This window comes from Ammospiza caudacuta, chromosome 6, assembly GCF_027887145.1.
Source record: "Ammospiza caudacuta isolate bAmmCau1 chromosome 6, bAmmCau1.pri, whole genome shotgun sequence".
Lineage (NCBI taxonomy): Eukaryota > Metazoa > Chordata > Aves > Passeriformes > Passerellidae > Ammospiza > Ammospiza caudacuta.
This window is the reverse complement of record NC_080598.1, coordinates 39329000-39348427: the sequence shown is the minus strand read 5'-3', so window position 1 is coordinate 39348427 and position 19428 is coordinate 39329000. Positions and strand designations below refer to the sequence as shown.

Below are 19428 nucleotides of genomic sequence, written 5' to 3'. Positions count from 1 at the left end.
TGAGGCTTGACACTGACTTACCTCCTCTTAGTGTGCCAGGACCTGGATCAAATCTCTGTTCTGAATGATTCAGCCTAATTAAACAAAACCAAACCCACAGAAGCAGAACAGATGACCAGCATTCAAAAACCAAGGGCCTGAGTTACTTACTGCTACTACCTTCTTTTACTTTATTTCCTTACTTCACTCAAAAACCCATTTCTTTCCAAAGAGCAATAAGAAGCAGCACTCTCCATTCACTTTTAGAGGAGAGCTCTCTGTTGTTCTAAGTGCAGTGCACCAAACTTACAGCATCACTTTGAGGCTGAGAGATCACAACAGGCTGTCCTGAATCACAAGTCTCCCGTATATTGATGTGCAGTGGAACGTCTCCTGCATCAAAAATACCAAGACACACATATGTCAAGACCTAGTATTTCTTAAATGTTTCCTTAAACTAACCCTAAAGCAACTTGAAATCTAATTCCCATTCACTATACTCTTTGAATTGCTTTAGCTCCAAAAATTAGCATTTAAAATGAAAATTGGCTGTGGTATATTTTCCTTACATCCATAATGAATAATGCCAAACATATTTTGGAGTTTTAATTCTCTGAATAGAAAGGACCATGCTTTAGTCATTTATTACAGAAGGAAGGGCTTTTTGCCTCAAACACAAAAATACAGGCTGAGATACAAATTATTTTGTTTATGTGAAATAAATTGCCTGAGTGTTAGGCAACTGTTCATCATGCAACTTACTGTTCAGTCTATCTCCTCCTGTAAGTTCTTTTCAGTGCCGTTTTAAGATTTTAATCACTATTCAAAGAATTCTTTGAATACCTAATTTCCAAATAATAGCATTTGTTATTGTCCTTATTAGGCCTTGGATCCAATTAAAAGGTGGACAGCTATTCAGTTCATTCTTCTTTCCAACAGAAATCTTCTTTATATTCTGCTTTTATAATGAGCAGGGAACTGCCAGAGAGGAAAGGAACGTTCTAAAGAAGAATCAATTAGCAGCCCTGTTCCATTCTGAGACATACTTTCTGCAACACAGATTTCACCACTACAAAAAACTTGGAGATTCCTATGTTTACTGCTACATAAATAATTTTGAGGTGAACTGAAGACCAACTTTTTTTAACTGGAAGACATAGCTACACTTTACATTATGGATAGACGAAGACAGAACAGCCTACCTTAGTTCAATCCTGACACATCAGAAATCGTGTAAGTTTAATTCATACATTTTAGCAACCTGATTTAACTCAAATCAAGGCCATTGTAAATTACTGAGATTCAATCTATTCAGAAAATGAAGCAGTTTAAAAAACTGTATGAAAATTGACAAAATTTAAGAAATAAAAAACCCCAAACACAAAGCAAGTAGGAATATAAACAAAAACAAACAAATAGTAAACACAAAAGCACTGGCTCCATGATTACTGTGCTGAATCTTTGAACAGCCTTATTATTATTTAGGATAATGACAGACCATTTCCTTCAATTTTTTTTTTTTCTTACTTATTTCAGTCATGAATAAATTTAGGTATAATAGTCTGTTCATGTGTTAATTTTTTTAAAAATTCAGAGAGTCCTCTGAAAGTTTTCTAACCATAAACATTCTTAATTGAATAACAGTAATTTGTAAATCTCCCTGACATTCACTTCCTACTCTTATTTTACGTAGAGACTAATCTTCTCTTTTTTCCCAAAGATGTTTTGTTAACAAAAAAAATACTTCTTCAATATCAGCTTAATCATAATCTCCAATATTTACAAAATAGCAGCCTTTCTCTTTTCTTCCTCAGACTTACAAACATGTGCTGGTACTACAGGAGCATTCAGGACTTGTAAGAATATGTAAGAACTTGTAAGAACAGAACTTGTAAGAAGTGCAGTCAGAAGATAAAGAAAAATGCATTATAATTTTAAAAAATTGAAAATTTATAATTTAAGCAGAAGACATCAAAACCATCTGCATAGCTGTTTGGATGGTATGGGTTTGAGGAAGATAATACTTTTGCACTGCTCTTCACAACCCAATGGGATGGGAACTTAACATCACAAGTTTTTCTGATGTTAACAACTACTGCTGATTGCAAATAAAGAATAATTTAAATTCACTGTAGGAAGAAAAATCAAAGAATTTTAAAAATCTGGCAGTCATTGCTGATGGTCAGGAACCAGATAGTGTTAAAAAAGTCAGGAATTGCAAAGGTCAGGATAGAACACACAGAAATTATTATCTCAGTACCACGCATACCAATGGCATAGCTTTCTGGTCATGGCTACAGCTCTCAAACTTCAGGAAAAAAATTTCAGAGACAGGGAAAGAAAAATCAGCAGCACAAAGTCTCTCTCACAAACCTTATCACATATTCCTTTAAAGAACAGTAAAAATAAAAGACAATCGTAAGTATGTGAAATAACTGATTTTACTTGAAAGACTCCTGGCAAATGCTAATTGTCTTCTGTCAAACAAAACTAAGGTACTCAGTAATACTAATGACAGCCAACTCTGAGCAAATGGAAGGATGATACTTTTCAATCCTGCACATTGTTAGCTTGGAGAATTTGTCAAATGCTGGGTGATAAACATCTTGTTGGGTTGCCAAGAAGGACTAGATGCTTATCTAAACAAACAGAACAGCCACAGGTGTCAGAAAATATATGCAAAATAAACTTAGAATTACTAATTTTAAATATATGCACTTGACAGATATATATGTAAAAATTTGTTCTCAAGGCTTTTGGGCAGAATTCAAGTAATACTGAGATAGAACTTCCATTTGGGATGGATTACCGTAAAATCCGTAAGCAGTAATTCTTACAGTGCCATATGGTATTATTATGTAATGGTCATCCCTGGAAGGAGGAGCATACTAATCAGATCAAGTACTGTAATTCAAAATTTGTCCCTCGGGGCATTATTCTTAATTTTAGTCTGGTTTTGCATTGACAGTTTGAAGTTAAACTTCACTCTGCTTTGTTTTGTACATCTCATCTATCCCCTGCTAAATCTGTACATCTCTCACATCACTCCTAATTAAATCCAATCACAATCAGTTCTGCACTCTTAGGAAATAACAAAAACCACCTATGGGACCAATGCCATGGTACATCATTTGTGCCTGCGTATCTAAATGCACGTTTGATTCAACTGCTTGCAGAGCATTTGCATCCATCCACATAACCCAGGGCTGTAGAAGTCCCCTTGGGCTCTGATCACAACTCATTACACATTCAGAAAACTAAAAGATAGCCCAAAAGCATGTCTTTAATTATCTGTTGCCTTGCTATCTCAAGTCTATGTCAGACCTTGATGTTTCTGTGTTGATCTTTCTAAGTGAGCTTCCTGGTTCTTTTTAATGAATTAGCTATGGAAAATCATTGAGATAATTAGAGTAATACATGGAAACACATCATTAGCACATGCAATTACCCCATTTACCAACTTAATTACACTGTGTTATATTCTCTACTTACAGTACAGGTTGAACCATGCCTTTTTAAATCAGTAATGTATATTTTAAAGATCCGTGTATATTTTAGCCTACAGGCATGACAGACAGCTTAATCATAGCTAATCATAGAATGATTTAAGTTGGAAGGGACCTTAAAAATCATTTAGTTCCAAGCCCCCTTTTGCAGACAGGGACACTTCAAGTAGAGCAGGTATCTCAGAGCCCCATCCAACCTGCCTTCGAACGTTTTCAGGAATGGAGCGCCCTTAACTCTAGACAACCTGTGCCAGTCCCTCACAGTAAAGAATTTCTTCCTAATATCTAATCTAAATCTGTCCTCTTCAGTTTAAACTAATTCTCCATTGCCCTATCATTGCCTGCCTTTGTAAAAAGTCTCCAGCTTTCAGACCCATTTACATACCAAAAGGCTGCTATAAAGCCTCTGCTGTGTCAATATTTAAACAAAAATAATTTAAACAAAATAAATGAAAAAACATTTATTGATATTACTAGACAGAGTTTAGCTCTGTCCTAAGACTAAATAGAATTCCTGGTTATTTGCAAAAATTGCTGTACAGTCAACCACATAACAAATTTCAGGTAATATAGGACATTGATATCAAAACAATTAATGTTCTGGATTGTTTGTAAATACAGAGATTTAAGATGCTATTCAAGAATTTTCACATGCAGTCAACATCACCATTACAAGACTGACAAGGAACACAGCATACTGCTTATTAGTTCCATTACATCTGAAAACAGTCTGAATCCAAAGTCATCTAGATTATGCAGTTTCATCATTCAGTTAATGCTTCATGCACACCATTAGATTTTTCTTCAAAAATAAAACCATTTCCACATTCTTACCCAAAATATCCAATCCAAGAGTTTTTGCCAGATCTTTTACGCCATCAGTTCCAAAAATATGCGTCTCATGCTTACATTTGGGACACTGGAAAACACTCATATTTTGAACTAGTCCTAAAACCTGTCAAAGGAAAGGAAAGGAAAGATTGCTCAAACGAAGCACTGGTATTTCCATGTTAATCTCTGATAATACAGAATAGATTATCCACTAAGAACAAACACAGAGTGGTTACTTAAAACAGGAATCAGACCCATTAATATCATTATCAATTCTTATTAGTCATCTCAGTGGCCCCATCATCTGGCATTACTTCAATTTCTTCACATTTATATCTCTTGAAGACTACCAGCCTTATTTGTAACAAAAAGTACTTCTTTCACAAACCAAACTTGCCAAGAACTCTCCCTGCTAGTATTTCATTTTCAAACTCTGAATACTGGAAGAATTTTCATGCTGCGTTTTAGTTTTGTCCTTTGCAGTTTCAGGAAAGAGAAAATAAAAACATATCATTACAAGAAATTACACAATCAGACGTGCTTTTAAGGCATTTTTATAAGTTATCCGGTAGGGAAATGTTTTCAAAAAGACCAGATTTGTTATTCTTCTGCAGAGCAGAAACACATTTTAAAGATCAAACAATAGAAATAATTATGTGAAACTAAGTGGCAAAACCCATAGCATAAAAATCTAATACACACATCCTGGGTACCCTTCCACTGATGCCAGGTTTTCAACATCATTCTTATAAAATACGTCAAATAAAAATTTGCCAAGTCATTCACACAAAAAAATCTTCCTTCACAATGTGAAATAATGCTAACAATCTCATTCTATTCACATAGTAAACAAAACTCTACATTTAGAGTCAGATCAAAATTTTCAGAAGTGACAAAAACAGTGTTCAAATGCCACAGGGTAGAAGTTTGTATCACCTGCTAAGGAACAGAACACCTGCTTTAAGAGATGCAATGTTACAACATTTCACTTTCAGATCTGTACAGTACCTAGATATGTCACAAACACTATAGCTGAGTTTTAGAATACACTATTTATGTTGCTATTTACTTTGTAGCATTTTGTACTTCTACATTTTCCTGAACCTTCTAGTTTTGTGCTTGAACAAGGTGGTCTCTAGTTATTAGAGAAGAAATATATCCACTATGCTAATGAAGGATATCTAGGAGGAAACAGCAGTGTTCAGTGTGACCAACAAATATATTTAATTAAAAGTGAACGTACAACTCCTGGCACGGAACTTAAAATAAAAAAGTATGTTACTTACAATATCATAGTAAGTCTCCTTAGCTGTGAGCTGAAATTTATCAAAAGGTAGTCACCTGTTTTTGCTATACCACCTTTTCTATATCACCTCTTATAGAGTATATTTGCTACATCTTCCTTTACTTACATAAAATTCTCAGATGGTTTAGAGCAAGGAACATTTTAAGAAATAATATGCTTGAAATAAAAATTACCTACTTCCAATTTAACACCTCAAACTGACTTTCCCCCTTTTCTACTCTCTCCCAGGGACTGTCAGAGAAGCAAGTGGAACAAGACTCTATTTACTGGCACATTATTACACGTAATTTTATCATCCAGATCTTACATTAGCAGAGACATTTAATACTGCATATCCAAGGGTATAAGGTGCAGGGACAGCAAAAAGGGAGCTGTACAGCCACAGCCTTCTATGGATGACCTCTAAGCAGGCATTCATCCTGCTCTCCCCTAAAGTGAAGTCATGGAGTTTTTACTCTCTTGGTAAACTGAAGAACACTGAAAGATGTATTTTTGACAAAAGAAAAAAAAATATTTTCACCAGGATACATGGAGGCCATGTTTGAAAGGACAAAAAAAGATGGGAAAAAAGAAGTAATTTGAAATTTACACTTTAATTCATTTTCAGGTATCTTGGGGTTTGAACTTTCTGTTCTCTTCAAAGTACTCATCCAACATTTATGATTCAGCAAATTTATCATCAAAGAAAATTTTATGTAGTCTACTATTGTTTTGTGAATAGTTAAGCATTATTACAGCTGTTTTGTTCATTTTATAATAACCTAGTAACTAAGAAGTCCTTCAGCCAGGACTGATGCTAGACCAGTTTTAGAGGCCTTAAACACTGTCCTTTTTTATTTCCATTTAAACAAACACTACTAAAAGGAAATGACACTTCATCATTACACAATAATTTTAATTTTTCTGTGTTGGTCCTGTTGTCAGCCAATAAATAGAGCATATTTAATAATATATAATTTATCCATCTGGAATATGAAGAAGCCTCTTAAAAATACTAAGTATAATATGGAATATTTCCAAATACACAACTTTACTGCTGAAGTGATTTTTTACCATGCATTTTTCTGCACATATATTTACAGAAGGGAGCTCCATATGACCTTCAGAGCTTTTAAATCTACAAAGGAATAGGTCTGGTTAATGAAGTCAGTAATAACCCTCATTCTCCTGCTCAAATAATAGACTTGTAATAGCTTCAAAGCAGCTGTTACTGTCTACACAAACTATTTCATAAGTGTGGGTGAATTCTATTCTAATTCTTGTTGAGCTTGGCAAATTTGGCTCAGCAATGACATGAAAACTTTTATGCACAACAATACAGGAGCTATGTAACCTATGGCAGCAGCATGGAGCTGCATTCCATTTAGTCTAATTGTTATTTTAAATGGCAAAGAAGCATCTGGCAAGAAATAACAGGAAATGAAGAAGCCTTTCATTAGGAGTTATCTGCACACAGTTTCTGAATGTTTACATACTTCTTGTGCTCAGCAAACCTTTTGGTTACACAATAAATCATGCTTAAATCCAAATACACAACCTTCTAAGTTAAAGAAAATACAGTGATCAAATGAAAGTTGTCTGTATTTACATTAGGAGACAATTCCTGAGAAACCCACTGCAGTCATTCACTGTACTTAAGGACAGATAGCTGGTGCTGAGGTCTGACTGATGGGGACTGAAGTGACCAGGGTTACAGTTCCTCTGCCATCAGCTTCCTGTGTCAGTCAGCCACTTTGCATTGAAGTGCTTCAAGTGAACATGCACAATATTTCTGTCTTCCTACCTTTCATCCTGTAATGAGCAATTTCTGTCTCTAATATCTGCTCCCAACATGAAGCCATAATCGTGGCTGGTTACTCTGGATGCTTCAGAAACACCAGTAAGAACATAGCCAAATAAGCCATTTTAATACAGCTCTGAAGGAAATACATAGCTGAGTTTATCAAAGCAGTTTTTTTGAAACCTGCAAAATCCACAGCATAACCTTCAAATTCAAGGAAACGTCCAGAAAAATTGCAGATTTAACTAAAACCCTGTCTTTTCTTTCAGGGATATGATTGATAAGATAAACAATGATGAACTGAACTCAGCCTCAGCAAGTGGAAATAGGCAGTTTTTCTCCTTAATACTCAAAATTATTCACTTTGAGTCACCCTTAGGAATGCAAGAAAACACTGGCCAAACTCACATAACAGACAAGAATCTTGAAACTTGTGATAGGAGTCAGCAACACTTTGCAAATTCCTCCTTCACTGTAAGTGTAGGTGTGCTGCACTGCACAAGAGATGTCACTCCTCTTTTAGTGACTATGTCCCTAAGACTGAAAATATTAATTTTGCCCCGTAAACCTCCTTTTAATGCTGACTCTCCTTGTCGGATTTTCATTAGTTCCTTCAGTCATTCAACTTCAATTTCAATAAGCAACATTAAAAACTGTGACTTTACTGTGGTAATACTACACGTCATCTGAGCCTTCCATAACTAATAATGGTGGGTGTGAAGGGAAGGTGGAATATATATATAGGCCTGTACGTACATGGGAGAGACCACAGTTCATTAAATACAGGAAAGCATACTCAGAGTTCAGCAACCTATAGCCTCTCTGCTTCTTTGAAAAATCAGCTCTTTGCAAGCACTTTCTGGAAGATGAAAGATTGAAGATCAGTTAATTATGTAATCAGGATACGTAATTTTAGCACAGACCTTCAGACTCAAGCTCTTTGACATAAACCTCAGGTCTGAAGTTGTCCATGAAAAATTATGTCACTTCGCTTTCTTTAGATCCTCATATTTAGTTGACATTTACAAATGTAGTACATAGGCAGAAGCTCCCTAAAACTCAAGTAATTTTTATACATATTTTTATAATGTTCATACAGGGCAGAATAAAATGAAGCAGGGAGAATAAAATGAAGCAGGGTAATGAAAAAGGTAAGGCCTGATAACTGGTTCAAGAGCATTCAAACACAACATGTGGTGTAACAGCTTTATTGTGACTTCTCACTTGATTTGACAACATCTGATAATTCCAATGAACCAAAACAGATCATACTTAATATCTTATCTTCCACTAGTCAAATCAGTATTAGCCAAGCCCATCCTAGAACACACGATTTTCTTGCATGCCATTCTCTTCAAAGGACATTGAACCAAACAGCTTTAGAAAGAAATTTGGAAAATTTCTCATTAAAACAAAAGGAAAATTCAGTGAAGCACCAACTTGAACACAATTTATATTGAAAAATAATCCAACATTTTACATCATTTCAGCAACCCAAACAAAATCAAAACAAAATGTTCTGTATGTTATTCCTCTGTTTTCTTTCTGGCAGCAAATTATAAATGTTACAATGCTTTCATTTTGATGCGAATATGCTTAAATAATAGTTAGTAATAAGGAATTCATCAAAGTGTTTCTTTTGTTAAGCCATCCTGTACATTAAAAAAGGGAAAGCATTCACTTCAACTTTCTGTGGCATTTTTTTAATTAGGAAAACACTAGCTATGAAAAAACTTCCTTTCTTAAGAAAGAGTAGAAGTGACCTTCACACAGGTAAACAAGAAAACATCTTTTTTTCCTTACAGTTTATGATAAGGAAGCATTTCAAACCATATTCTTTCATCAACTGCCCATTTAAAAATGAATCTCTACATGAATATATTCTAGAGTACTACATTCAGTTACTTAGCAACTTGTGGCATCCGGAGAAAATATCAAGTCAAGGATGTTAGCCTGTTTAATATTTTCTCCTAATTGTGGCTATTCTTAGATTTCTCATTTCTCACACAAGTAACCTAAGATATAAGCTATAAACCTCAGGAAAAACAATGACAGGACAGCCTTCTACTTGTCACAACACTTACAGAGCCCCTCAAATCGCAAAGTAACTAGACAGAAGCATATTTCCACCAAAATTTGAGTTTGCTTCTTAAAAAAAAATCAATAAATTATTTTTGTACACTTCATGAAACTTGAAGCCCCAACAGAGACAGTGCTGAAGAGGACATGTAATGAGGACACACAGTATAACTGAAAGGCATGCACTACTTCCTAAGATATTCTGTTCAGCAATCTGATCTATTCCATACGATTAAACAGATTTAAAACAAATAATTTATTATTATGGCTTCAGCCTAAGGAAATTCTCCCCTTTCTGTATAACCAAGTTCCTGACACAGATGTAAGGTGGAATCTAAGCCTTTTAATGAGAATTTATTAAATTCAAGTGATTTTTGAATGTGAACCTACTGCTGCATATGGAATTTTTTTTTTACATTTTGGAAAAAGAAAAATCTACTGGTATTTTTCATGTAGAGACTCACAGGTACATGGACTTTTCTGAACATTTCAGCTCCTTTGTGTGCATCCAATAAAGCCACGTCTTGTGGAGTGGAGACAATCACAGCTCCTGGGTTAAAGAAAAAATGAAATCCCATTAAAATGTATTTTATTAATTATTCCGCTAAATATTTTAAATATTTAGTACATGCTGCTAAATTCACAGTAGTCACATGGTTATATGCTTTTAAGGAAGAAAATTATGCCTTTTTATTTATTATACAATGATCAAAATAACTGAGATATGATATCAAGTGATAAAAGTATTTTAGATACTTTCATCATAACTTTTTCTATGTAGAAACCATTTATACTTTCTAAATGAGAAAAATTATCTAGTATCATACAACCATCCACATGCTGACAGATTGCAGAGGTGGTACTCTGGGAATTTCTACACAGTAACAATCCCATGCCATAATTATATTTGAAAGTTTTTAATTTAACAATAAGCCTTGCTCTAAAACCAGGAGGCAGCTGCTTGTAATCAGATTGTTGTATTCCACACCTGCTACACTTCCTTGAACCATGCCACACTAGACACTAGTGCATTTGTGTAAGTGATATCACAAAGGAAGAGGCCAATAGATGCACACTTGCACTAGGTTTGAATAAAGTGTTGCTCACTGTTCAAATGTGGCTCCAGGTTACCTGATAATTAGTACTCCTGAGAGTTATTAAGCACACAAAACAGCCAGAGCTCCTTGTCTAAGTTACATTCTAAAGTAAAGTAAGCCTACAGGTTACTGTCCCATGCTGTTATTACTTCTTGATTAATATAGCATGAAAAACCAACACACACATCGGAATATTCTATATGACTTCACAAAGAGCATCTTTTTCTAATTGCTCAGTGGTTTCAAATGTTCTTTCCTCAAAATTTGCAAGAAAAAACTGTTCACACTTGTCCCTACTTTATAAAAATGTAACGTACAAGGGAGCATTACTGGTCAATTGATTAGCTTTGGTTTCACATTGACCATCTAGTGTCAGAAGTCTCTAATACAAGAAGATTTCTGTAGAGTCACATTATGCCAACTATGCACAGGAAATTTATGTCAAACTTCACACTAACAGCAATTACAACAGAGAACTCAAGATGCTTGGGACAGCTTCCTGCGGGGGCTGCAGCTCCCGGTCCTCTGTGTACATGGCAAAGGAAGAGGTGGGTTGATTTCAGAGGCACGCAATCCTGGCGCCACAGGCAAGGACCAGAGCACCAGAAGCCCTGGCACTGTGAGAGCACTCGTGGCTCTGGCAGCTCTGGGACAGGAGCCCTGCCCCTGCAGCATCCTCCTGCTGCCGGGAGGGATCCTGCCTGCTGACTGCCAGCCGTTTCCAAACACCGCCTGACAGCGTGTTTGAATGTTTTCAGCCAGCATTCTTAACCTCTAATTTGTGAAAGAAAAATACAGTCTGGCACCTCACTCCTGAAAAGCTGCCAATCTCTGCCTTACACAGTATTATACACAAGTCCAAAAAGTGAATGGCACATGTAATGTACCAGGCAAATGCAATTTCCCTATTTGTTCAAACTCTGGCATCCAAATAATTTGCTGATATTCCCAAACCAGCCTGTGTCCAATGGCATCACAAAGAATAATGTGCAAGCTTTTCAGTTACACTGAAATCACCTTAGCTCCTCATTTCACCAAACACAGGGTTACTTTACAAGCAGCACTGAAATGTAGGGTCAATTCCACAAAATGAATGCACCTAATTCCACAAAATGAATGCACCTTTCCCTAAAAGCACAGGCCACAAGTAAATAATTGAGACTCAGTGTCCTTGAGATTTCTGCATATTTATAAAACAAAAATCTTTCAATACTTGACAAAAATGCTCATTACTGCTTTGTTTCCAAGCAAAATTAGAAATGTGTCTTGTGTGTATACACACTTTTATTCACACTCTTCTCTGAAGATGCTGGCTCAGCATTCCCTGGATCTTCACAGAACCTAATATGCAGTCAAGGAGACTGGAGTCTACATTTTCTGTTCATTATTAATTGTTCTAAGAATCTAATAATTGGCATGGCATGAAGGACAGACTATGCACAACAAAAACACCCACAAGAACCACAAGTAGCTTAACAGAGAGATATATTTTACTAACAAATTCTCATCCAAAGGGAAAAAAACCAAAAATGCCAAAACAACCCAATGGTACAGTTTGGGCTGCCACAAGCACCAACTGTCTGCACAAAAAACTTGTGGCTCCTGAAATACATGAATTAAAATTATGCTTGTGGACAATTTCCATGGCTTCTTCCATAGAAAGAAAGCCAATGTGCTCAAGAAGCTGCTGTTGAGGGTGCTGAGATTTTTATCTCCTATTTTCCTTTTTACTCTGAGCTAGTTACAGGCAAAATTTATTCACAGCCAGCTTGTACTGATTTACACCAACATGCTATAAAGCAAGTGTCTTCTCTCTTTCTTTGGTACATCTGCTAGTCCAACAAACCCAACCTGAAGTTCAAGAATTCAAATTATTTGCAGCATTATTTCCCTTACTAGCAACCAAATATGGCAAATGAGACTTTTCACAGTGCTCCCCTCCCTGAATAAGTTTGCATACGTTTAATTCAGAAAATTATTCAAATGATAAGCAAGAAAAGGACGCAGCCTACACTTTCCTTGCTATCTTGACTCTACACAGTTAATGGGAATATCGAGCAGTAAAGAGTTATTTTGATCAATAAAGTAACAAAATATGATGGAATTCATGCACACAGTATGTCTCTTGAAGCAATACGTGCAATGCTTACAGAAGTGTCTGAATGAGACAAACTGAGGCTGACAAATCGAACAGTGAAGCTGCAGAAACTATAATACTGATCACACTGCACACTGGAACATGCTAAAAATTCTGTGTTTGCAGCTGTGTGCAGAAAAATAATTTCTGTGCCTTGAGCATACTAAGGATATCTAAGTAGAGTACATTTATGTTTAACTGACTTATCTACTTACTCACGTGTTCCATTTATTTTTTACTTTTTATGTATTTCCTTTGACAAAAAGCTGATACATGTTCACCAAATGACACAATGTGTGAACAGATCAGGCTGGAAGGCACCACTGCAGATCACCCAGTCCAATCTCCCTGCTCAAGCAGTGTCCTTTAGAGTATGTTACTAAGCATTCTGTCCAGATGACTTTTGAGTACTTTCTGTGATGGAGGCTCCACAACCTCCCTGGGCAGCCTGCTTCAGGGTTTAATCACCTGCACATTAAAGAAGTTCCTACTTATGTTCAGGTGGAATTTCCTGAACATCAGTTTCTGCCCACTGCCTCTCTTCTACTGCTCAGTACCAGCAAGAAGAGCCCAGATCCTTCTTGACACTCTCCCTTCAGATACCTATATACATTGATAAGATCCCCTCTCAGTTTTCTCCAGGCTAAACAGCCCCTGACCTTTTCAAGTGACATGCTGCCATCTCCTCCTCTTTGCCCTTTGCTGGTCTACCTACAGGAGCTCCATGACTCTTTTGTACTGAGGGATCCAGAACTGGACTCAGCATCCCAGAGGAGATTGCATTAGTAAAAATTATGTTAACTGTATTTTTAATCCTTAGGACACATTAGAGACAGAACTAACAATACCCTGTACCATTGATGTTTGCCTTTCTGTTTCAACCCCACGTCCTTAATCCTCAGTAAAAGAAAGATGCGCCTACACAGCACATTGGTACCTTTCTGGTGGACTGGTGCTCAGCAAATTACAAGCATTTAAACAATCTATCATTTCTGGGTATAGAAAATATCACCTATACAAAGCATAAGGTGAAATGTCACCAAATCTTAGTTATTAGTCAATTTGTACCCAAGCAAAAAACATGGATCTCTAAAAAGCAGCTCATCAGCTGCAGAGTAGAAGGTCTCCCTTAGGATGAAAAGGATGCCCCTAATATATTCTTTTTCCCCTCCAGTGTCTTCACAGATAGATTTCAGAATGAAGCTATGTGTCTCTCATCCAAGATTAAGGATCCCACCACACACACCTATTAGACCATGTCCTATATCAGCCTCTTAGCAAACAGTGTCGCCTCAAAAGCTGTGAAGTATAACTGACCAGACAGACTGACAGAGTTCTGGAGGACAAAGACACAGAATAATCGTATCTGCTGCCTGACAGCCACTGAACACTCTTAGCAAGGAACCACATTCAGGCCTCAGTAAAGCTGTAGATGGCCTGATCTGATCACATCACTCGTGCACTTCTTGCAGCTTGTGCTACCTTTTCCACTGCATTAAATTCAAACTTTTAGATGATGTCTTCCAGTCATAAATAGCCTGGTTAACCTGACTCTTCTCTACCATACATCTCTTCAGAGCCCCTCTGACCTTCTGTTAAATTTGCCTGCAATTACAGATACATCTTTGCACTTAAAGATGCAGAAAAAATCTTGCAAGAACAAAGACTTCTGTCTTTGCTGTAATTTCAACTGGCAACAATTAGAGATAAACTAACATTAGAAAATGGTTCATCTCCTAGGATAAACCTTACAAAGAAGTTTCTTCAGCTTTTGCATGTGGCATCTTATTACAAACAGCAACTTAAAAAAGCCACAAGTGTGATTTTGCATTACAGGATCCTCACTTCAACCTCGTAATATAGCTCAGAACTGTCCCAAAGGCTAGATCCTGGCTGCATCACACCTCCAGCCTGCTTGCTACCTTCTTCTTGGAGCAGTCATTGAACAACTGCTCACACAGGGGACTTTTCCAAACATCCTCTTTTGCCCAAGAACTAAGCAGGTAATAAAAGATCCGGACACTACCAACTTGCCCACATGAAAAAAGAACAGAAATCTTACACCAATATTCTTCCTCCTGGTCAGTGGAACTGTTAGTGGCATAAAGCTGTCACCCTAAAGCTAAACTGCCCTCATCTATACTGATTAGTAAGTATTATATCATCCACTTCACACCAGATCACATGGGGAAAGGTGTGGAAGGACAACTCTCACTGTGGTAAAATGTTTGGTTTTGGTAATGGCAAACGTGTCACACTAATGCAATTTACAATAAAGTATTTATTTAGTGAAGTGAAAACACTGAAAATATTCATAATCTGTGAACAAGCACTATTTGCAAAGTACAGGTCTAAAGCAAAAAGCTAATTCCTCACAGACACTGCCACTTTGCACTCTTGGCTATCTGAATTAGCATTTTTCTGCTAAACTCCATTCCACCTCCTGCTTTCAAGGGCATTTGCCAATCATGTCTAGATTATTATGAGAATTGTACTAAGCAAGAGTAAAGTCCAAATAGTCTCTCTGATAAATGAATATTATTTTTTCTTTAAATGAGAGGTCCCAAACCGAAGAGGAGAACTGGGTAAATTGTCTTTTTCTACTGCAGAAAAAGACAACAGTGAGATTACTTCAAAATCAGCTCCCCAAACCATTCTGTTGTTTACTTTTTTCCCCTTGAGGTGGGGATGGTAAGAAGCAGATTTGAACATTTACTTTTTTTCAGAAGAAATAGCTAGAGGAGAAAATACAGTACTATTATCCATATGGATTTCTCTCACCTTTAGCAACTGTCAGCTGAACACCAGGCTAGTTTACTCTTCCTATTCAGACTAACTGGTCTAAAAACTAACAAGGCAATTGCAGTTGATCTAGTACTTAGCGTACAGTTAGCCACTGTTGCCAGAGCTCAGAAAGCTCAGTTTGCAAAGCCTCTATTCTTCACAATTTTTTTCCTGAATACCAGGAAACTATTCTTCAGAAACAATAAAATTTAAAGAACTTGCACTGAATACACTATCAATTCAGCTTCAACAGGCAATGTGTGTTAAATCAAACTCCATGAGCCAAGAATGAAATTTAAATTTATATTGAAAGAGTGTGAGGCATTAATGTGTAAACTCATACTATATTTTGGCCTCTAAATTAAGTTTACAGAGTCTACTGAGTCTGACAGTTCATAATGAAGCACCAGGAGTGTCCAAAGCTAAAATAACCCTGACAATAATTAGCATTTGTCAATTGCATTTATTTTGACAACAGAAGCAGACTATTTCAACATGCAAATTATATCTGGATAAATACAAAGAACTGTTTGAAAATCCCCACTGGTGCAACTCAGGGGTTTTTTCTGTTTTTCAATCTATCCTAAACCCACTTGCCTTTCTTTTCCTACAGCAATCTAAAACATCAAAATATGGCATGAAATGAAGAGTAAATTTACATCAAAATCTGATATTAAAAATATTTGCCATTCAGAATTAGATCAAGTAAAATTAACTATTACCCAAGAGGCTCCCATAAAACAGCTTCCAAAATTTACTGCAGAAACTAATTATGTACCTTCACCACAGAAGAAAGCAAGCTCAGAAACGGAGGAAAACATTGTATATTACTGTTGAAGCAAAAGGAAAGATCAGATGCTTTGCATCTGTGCTGTGCACCAGAGTAAGAGACGTGCAACAAGGGGTAAACAAACTCTTACCCAAAGAGCAATGACAGAATGCAGATACACTTCTTAAACTGTATGCTACACACAATGTGAACAGCAGCACTGGGCTTTTTTTGATCATTTCTCTTCAGAAAAGACAAGAGAACAGCACCATACCTACTCAGCTTTCAATTTCACATAACTTCAAAAGTCACCCTTATACAAGTCACAATTCTTTTCCATGCTAAATCATGCACAGCTTTATAAAACATCAACAGTATTTTTTTAAAGCTGATTTTAAATTCTCCATTTACTTTTTAAATGTTCATTTCTGAAGAGACAGTCTACTCATCACCTGCAACTCTCTGTTCTTGTATGTTATTATATATTGAGCCAAGATCTGGTTCTGTTCAGTCCCACACACTGTTATTAAGTAGTTGTGCACAAGACTACACCCTGGTCTGTGTGACACTGCCACAAATATGAGTAAATAATCTGATTTGCAAGTATGGTGGTCACATGACAAAGAATTTTAAAATGCCAAATATCTTCAAGTCGGTGGCATCCCTTTACTTTCTTCTATTCAATGTACATTGAATAGAAATAGGATTTTTAATGTTTAACCAGTAGAGAAAAAAATATGCTTTTTGGTTTTATTTAAAATAATCTATTAAATACTGCTGCCAAAAGAAATCCTATTAATCAGAATTCTTTGAAAATTTATATCTGAAGAAATAGAAATTCCTTTAATAAATATTTCAGCCAAACCTGAAAAAGGCATTCAGGAGATAATTAAGACATACATATTGCTGAAAGATGCAAATATTCATGAAAATTACACCATTTTTAGGATAAGGCAATTAAAAAATGGTACAAACTCTGTGTTATGTTGATTTTAAATATGAGAGGTGACAAAAGTAATTTCCTGTATGACTAACAATGAAAATGCTTCTGCTTTTATAGAACCTGAGAAACAAAATAGTATTTACATTGCTTTCCCTTTGCTTTTCTTGACTAATTGTCTTTCTATTCCTATTAACAACCTTTTCAGAGGTTATTATCACAATGATTATAATATATGCTTTGTACGGGGAAAAAAGCTACTTTCAGAAGGTGGGAAAATTAGGAGCACTGAAATAAAACCTAAAGCCTTTTACCTTTCTGTCTCTTTTACAAACAGTCAGTTGAATACTCATTACTGTAATTATTAAAAGACTGCTCAGTAAGATGTGAAATTATTTGTTAGTCTCAGTCAGCTTCCCACTGGGCAGATGTACACTTCTAATGGTTTTCACTGCTATGGCACCTCAATATCCAAAGAAAAGGGTGATATGACAAGCCTTTAGCAAATGGAACAATTCCAGCATTGACCTGGAGCTGGTTCTGCCAGCTGAGACAGGATGAGTCTCTAGAGCTGTCAAGCTGTCACACTTCACTAACACTGACTTCAGTGAAACGCTAACAAGGAGAGGGCAGCAGACAGCCTAATTTAATGGTCAGCCCCCACAATGCAGCTTCTCCACAAGGCACAAGTGCTTGTGCACGGCTCTGAGACTGCCTCTTGAACAGAGATGCTCTTGCTGCTTCCCACACAGCCCTCCCACGCTGAAGGGAGAGAATAATAAACTGCTCTCCCAGTCTTTAAAGAGGCTAATTATCCATCTCCAATAATATTTATTACATTTATGCCTCCTTTAGCTAAATGACCAAACAACTCCACCGAGTTAGTTTCTCAATTTAGCAACTAGGTAATGCAAAGGAAGCACAAGCCTTATCTTTCATAATATCATTAGTTCACACTGTATCTTGATAGCAAACATGATAACATCAGCTAAACCTCTGTTTTTAAAATGTTCAAAAAGCTGGAAAACATGTAAGGATGTTTCTAATTTTGCCAAGCTCAATACATGCTAAAGAACCCATTTCTGGAAGTTTTGTTCATGCAAAAGATGGAACAAAAAACTAAAGAAGTAAGGAAGCAGAACTCAGTACAGATTAAATAACAATGGACAAGAACAAAGCCATTTTCTCCAGACCGACCCTGGATTTCTATTTGGAAAGCAAACTTGCATCTGAAGAAAGCAGTGGTGTTTATGCAGAAATGGGTACCACATTTTCAAGCTATTATAACATTCCTCATCTACGAGTTTGTTAAAGAATGACTGCAACATGAGCAAAGTTACAGACGACTAAAGAGTAATACACTAAATAAGATGTGTTTCCTTGTAAGGTGACTAAGACTAATAAAACCAAAAGTCACAGTAGTTTCCTTTTCCACCTTCTTTCAAAGGAAATGCACCCACACAAAACTGCTGCCTCAGTCAAGGTTGCCTGAGGCTGACAGTCTCTTATTTAAGAGACTGGAATTATAAGGCTGACTACTGGAATTATAAGACATATCTCGTATTGTTCTTACACCTGTTAAGTATTCCTCTAGTCTCCTTTTGACTCAAGAAAGCTATGGGACCTGTGATGCAGGAAAAGAAACCAGTCCTGTAAAATTAAAACCCAGTATCATTTCACATATCCTAGCAGTGTCTCTCTTATGCTCAGATGTTGCAAAGCTACAGCTTTTCATGCCCCATCTGGGCAAACCTGCCACAAACAAAACATCTTCACCAGGGCTCCTTCTCTCACTCAAAATTCTATAAGTGGCTGGCAATAATATATGTGTGCAGGTTTTGTAAATTTTTTTAGAGGCAAAATTAAAATATTCTACACTGTTTATCCCAAGGAAGCCACAGATTAATAATGAAAGAATCATAATGCAAATACAGTATCTCACATATGCACGAATGCAAATCAAAGAACAACTTTCATGCAAATTAGGTAATGCACTTTAAATTTACTAAACTAAGATACATATGTTGTCTCTGAGGAAAAACAGAGAAATTATTCCACTAACACCATGACTGTTCAAGGCATCTTCAAAGGATAAAGAATAAGAAAACCAGAAAGGAAACAGAGTTGCACACCACCAAATACTTTCTGTACCAAAGTAAAAGACAGAGTGCTTAGAAAATACAAATTGCAAAAACCAACACAATTCTGTACACTGCTCCA

General features: G+C 36.3%; 1 protein-coding gene across 4 annotated transcripts in view; it reads right to left on the bottom strand.

Moving 5' to 3' along the window:
* The window catches only part of NUBPL (NUBP iron-sulfur cluster assembly factor, mitochondrial), a 77212-nt gene that overhangs the window by 9248 nt on the left and 48536 nt on the right, over positions 1-19428 (bottom strand). For all 4 annotated transcript variants that reach the window (XM_058806955.1, XM_058806957.1, XM_058806956.1 and 1 more), the window contains 3 exons: positions 9946-10031; positions 4320-4440; positions 290-372 (listed from right to left, as the gene is read on the bottom strand). In XM_058806955.1, the coding sequence (XP_058662938.1) occupies positions 290-372; positions 4320-4440; positions 9946-10031 (290 nt within the window). The remainder of the gene's footprint in view (positions 1-289; positions 373-4319; positions 4441-9945; positions 10032-19428) is intronic.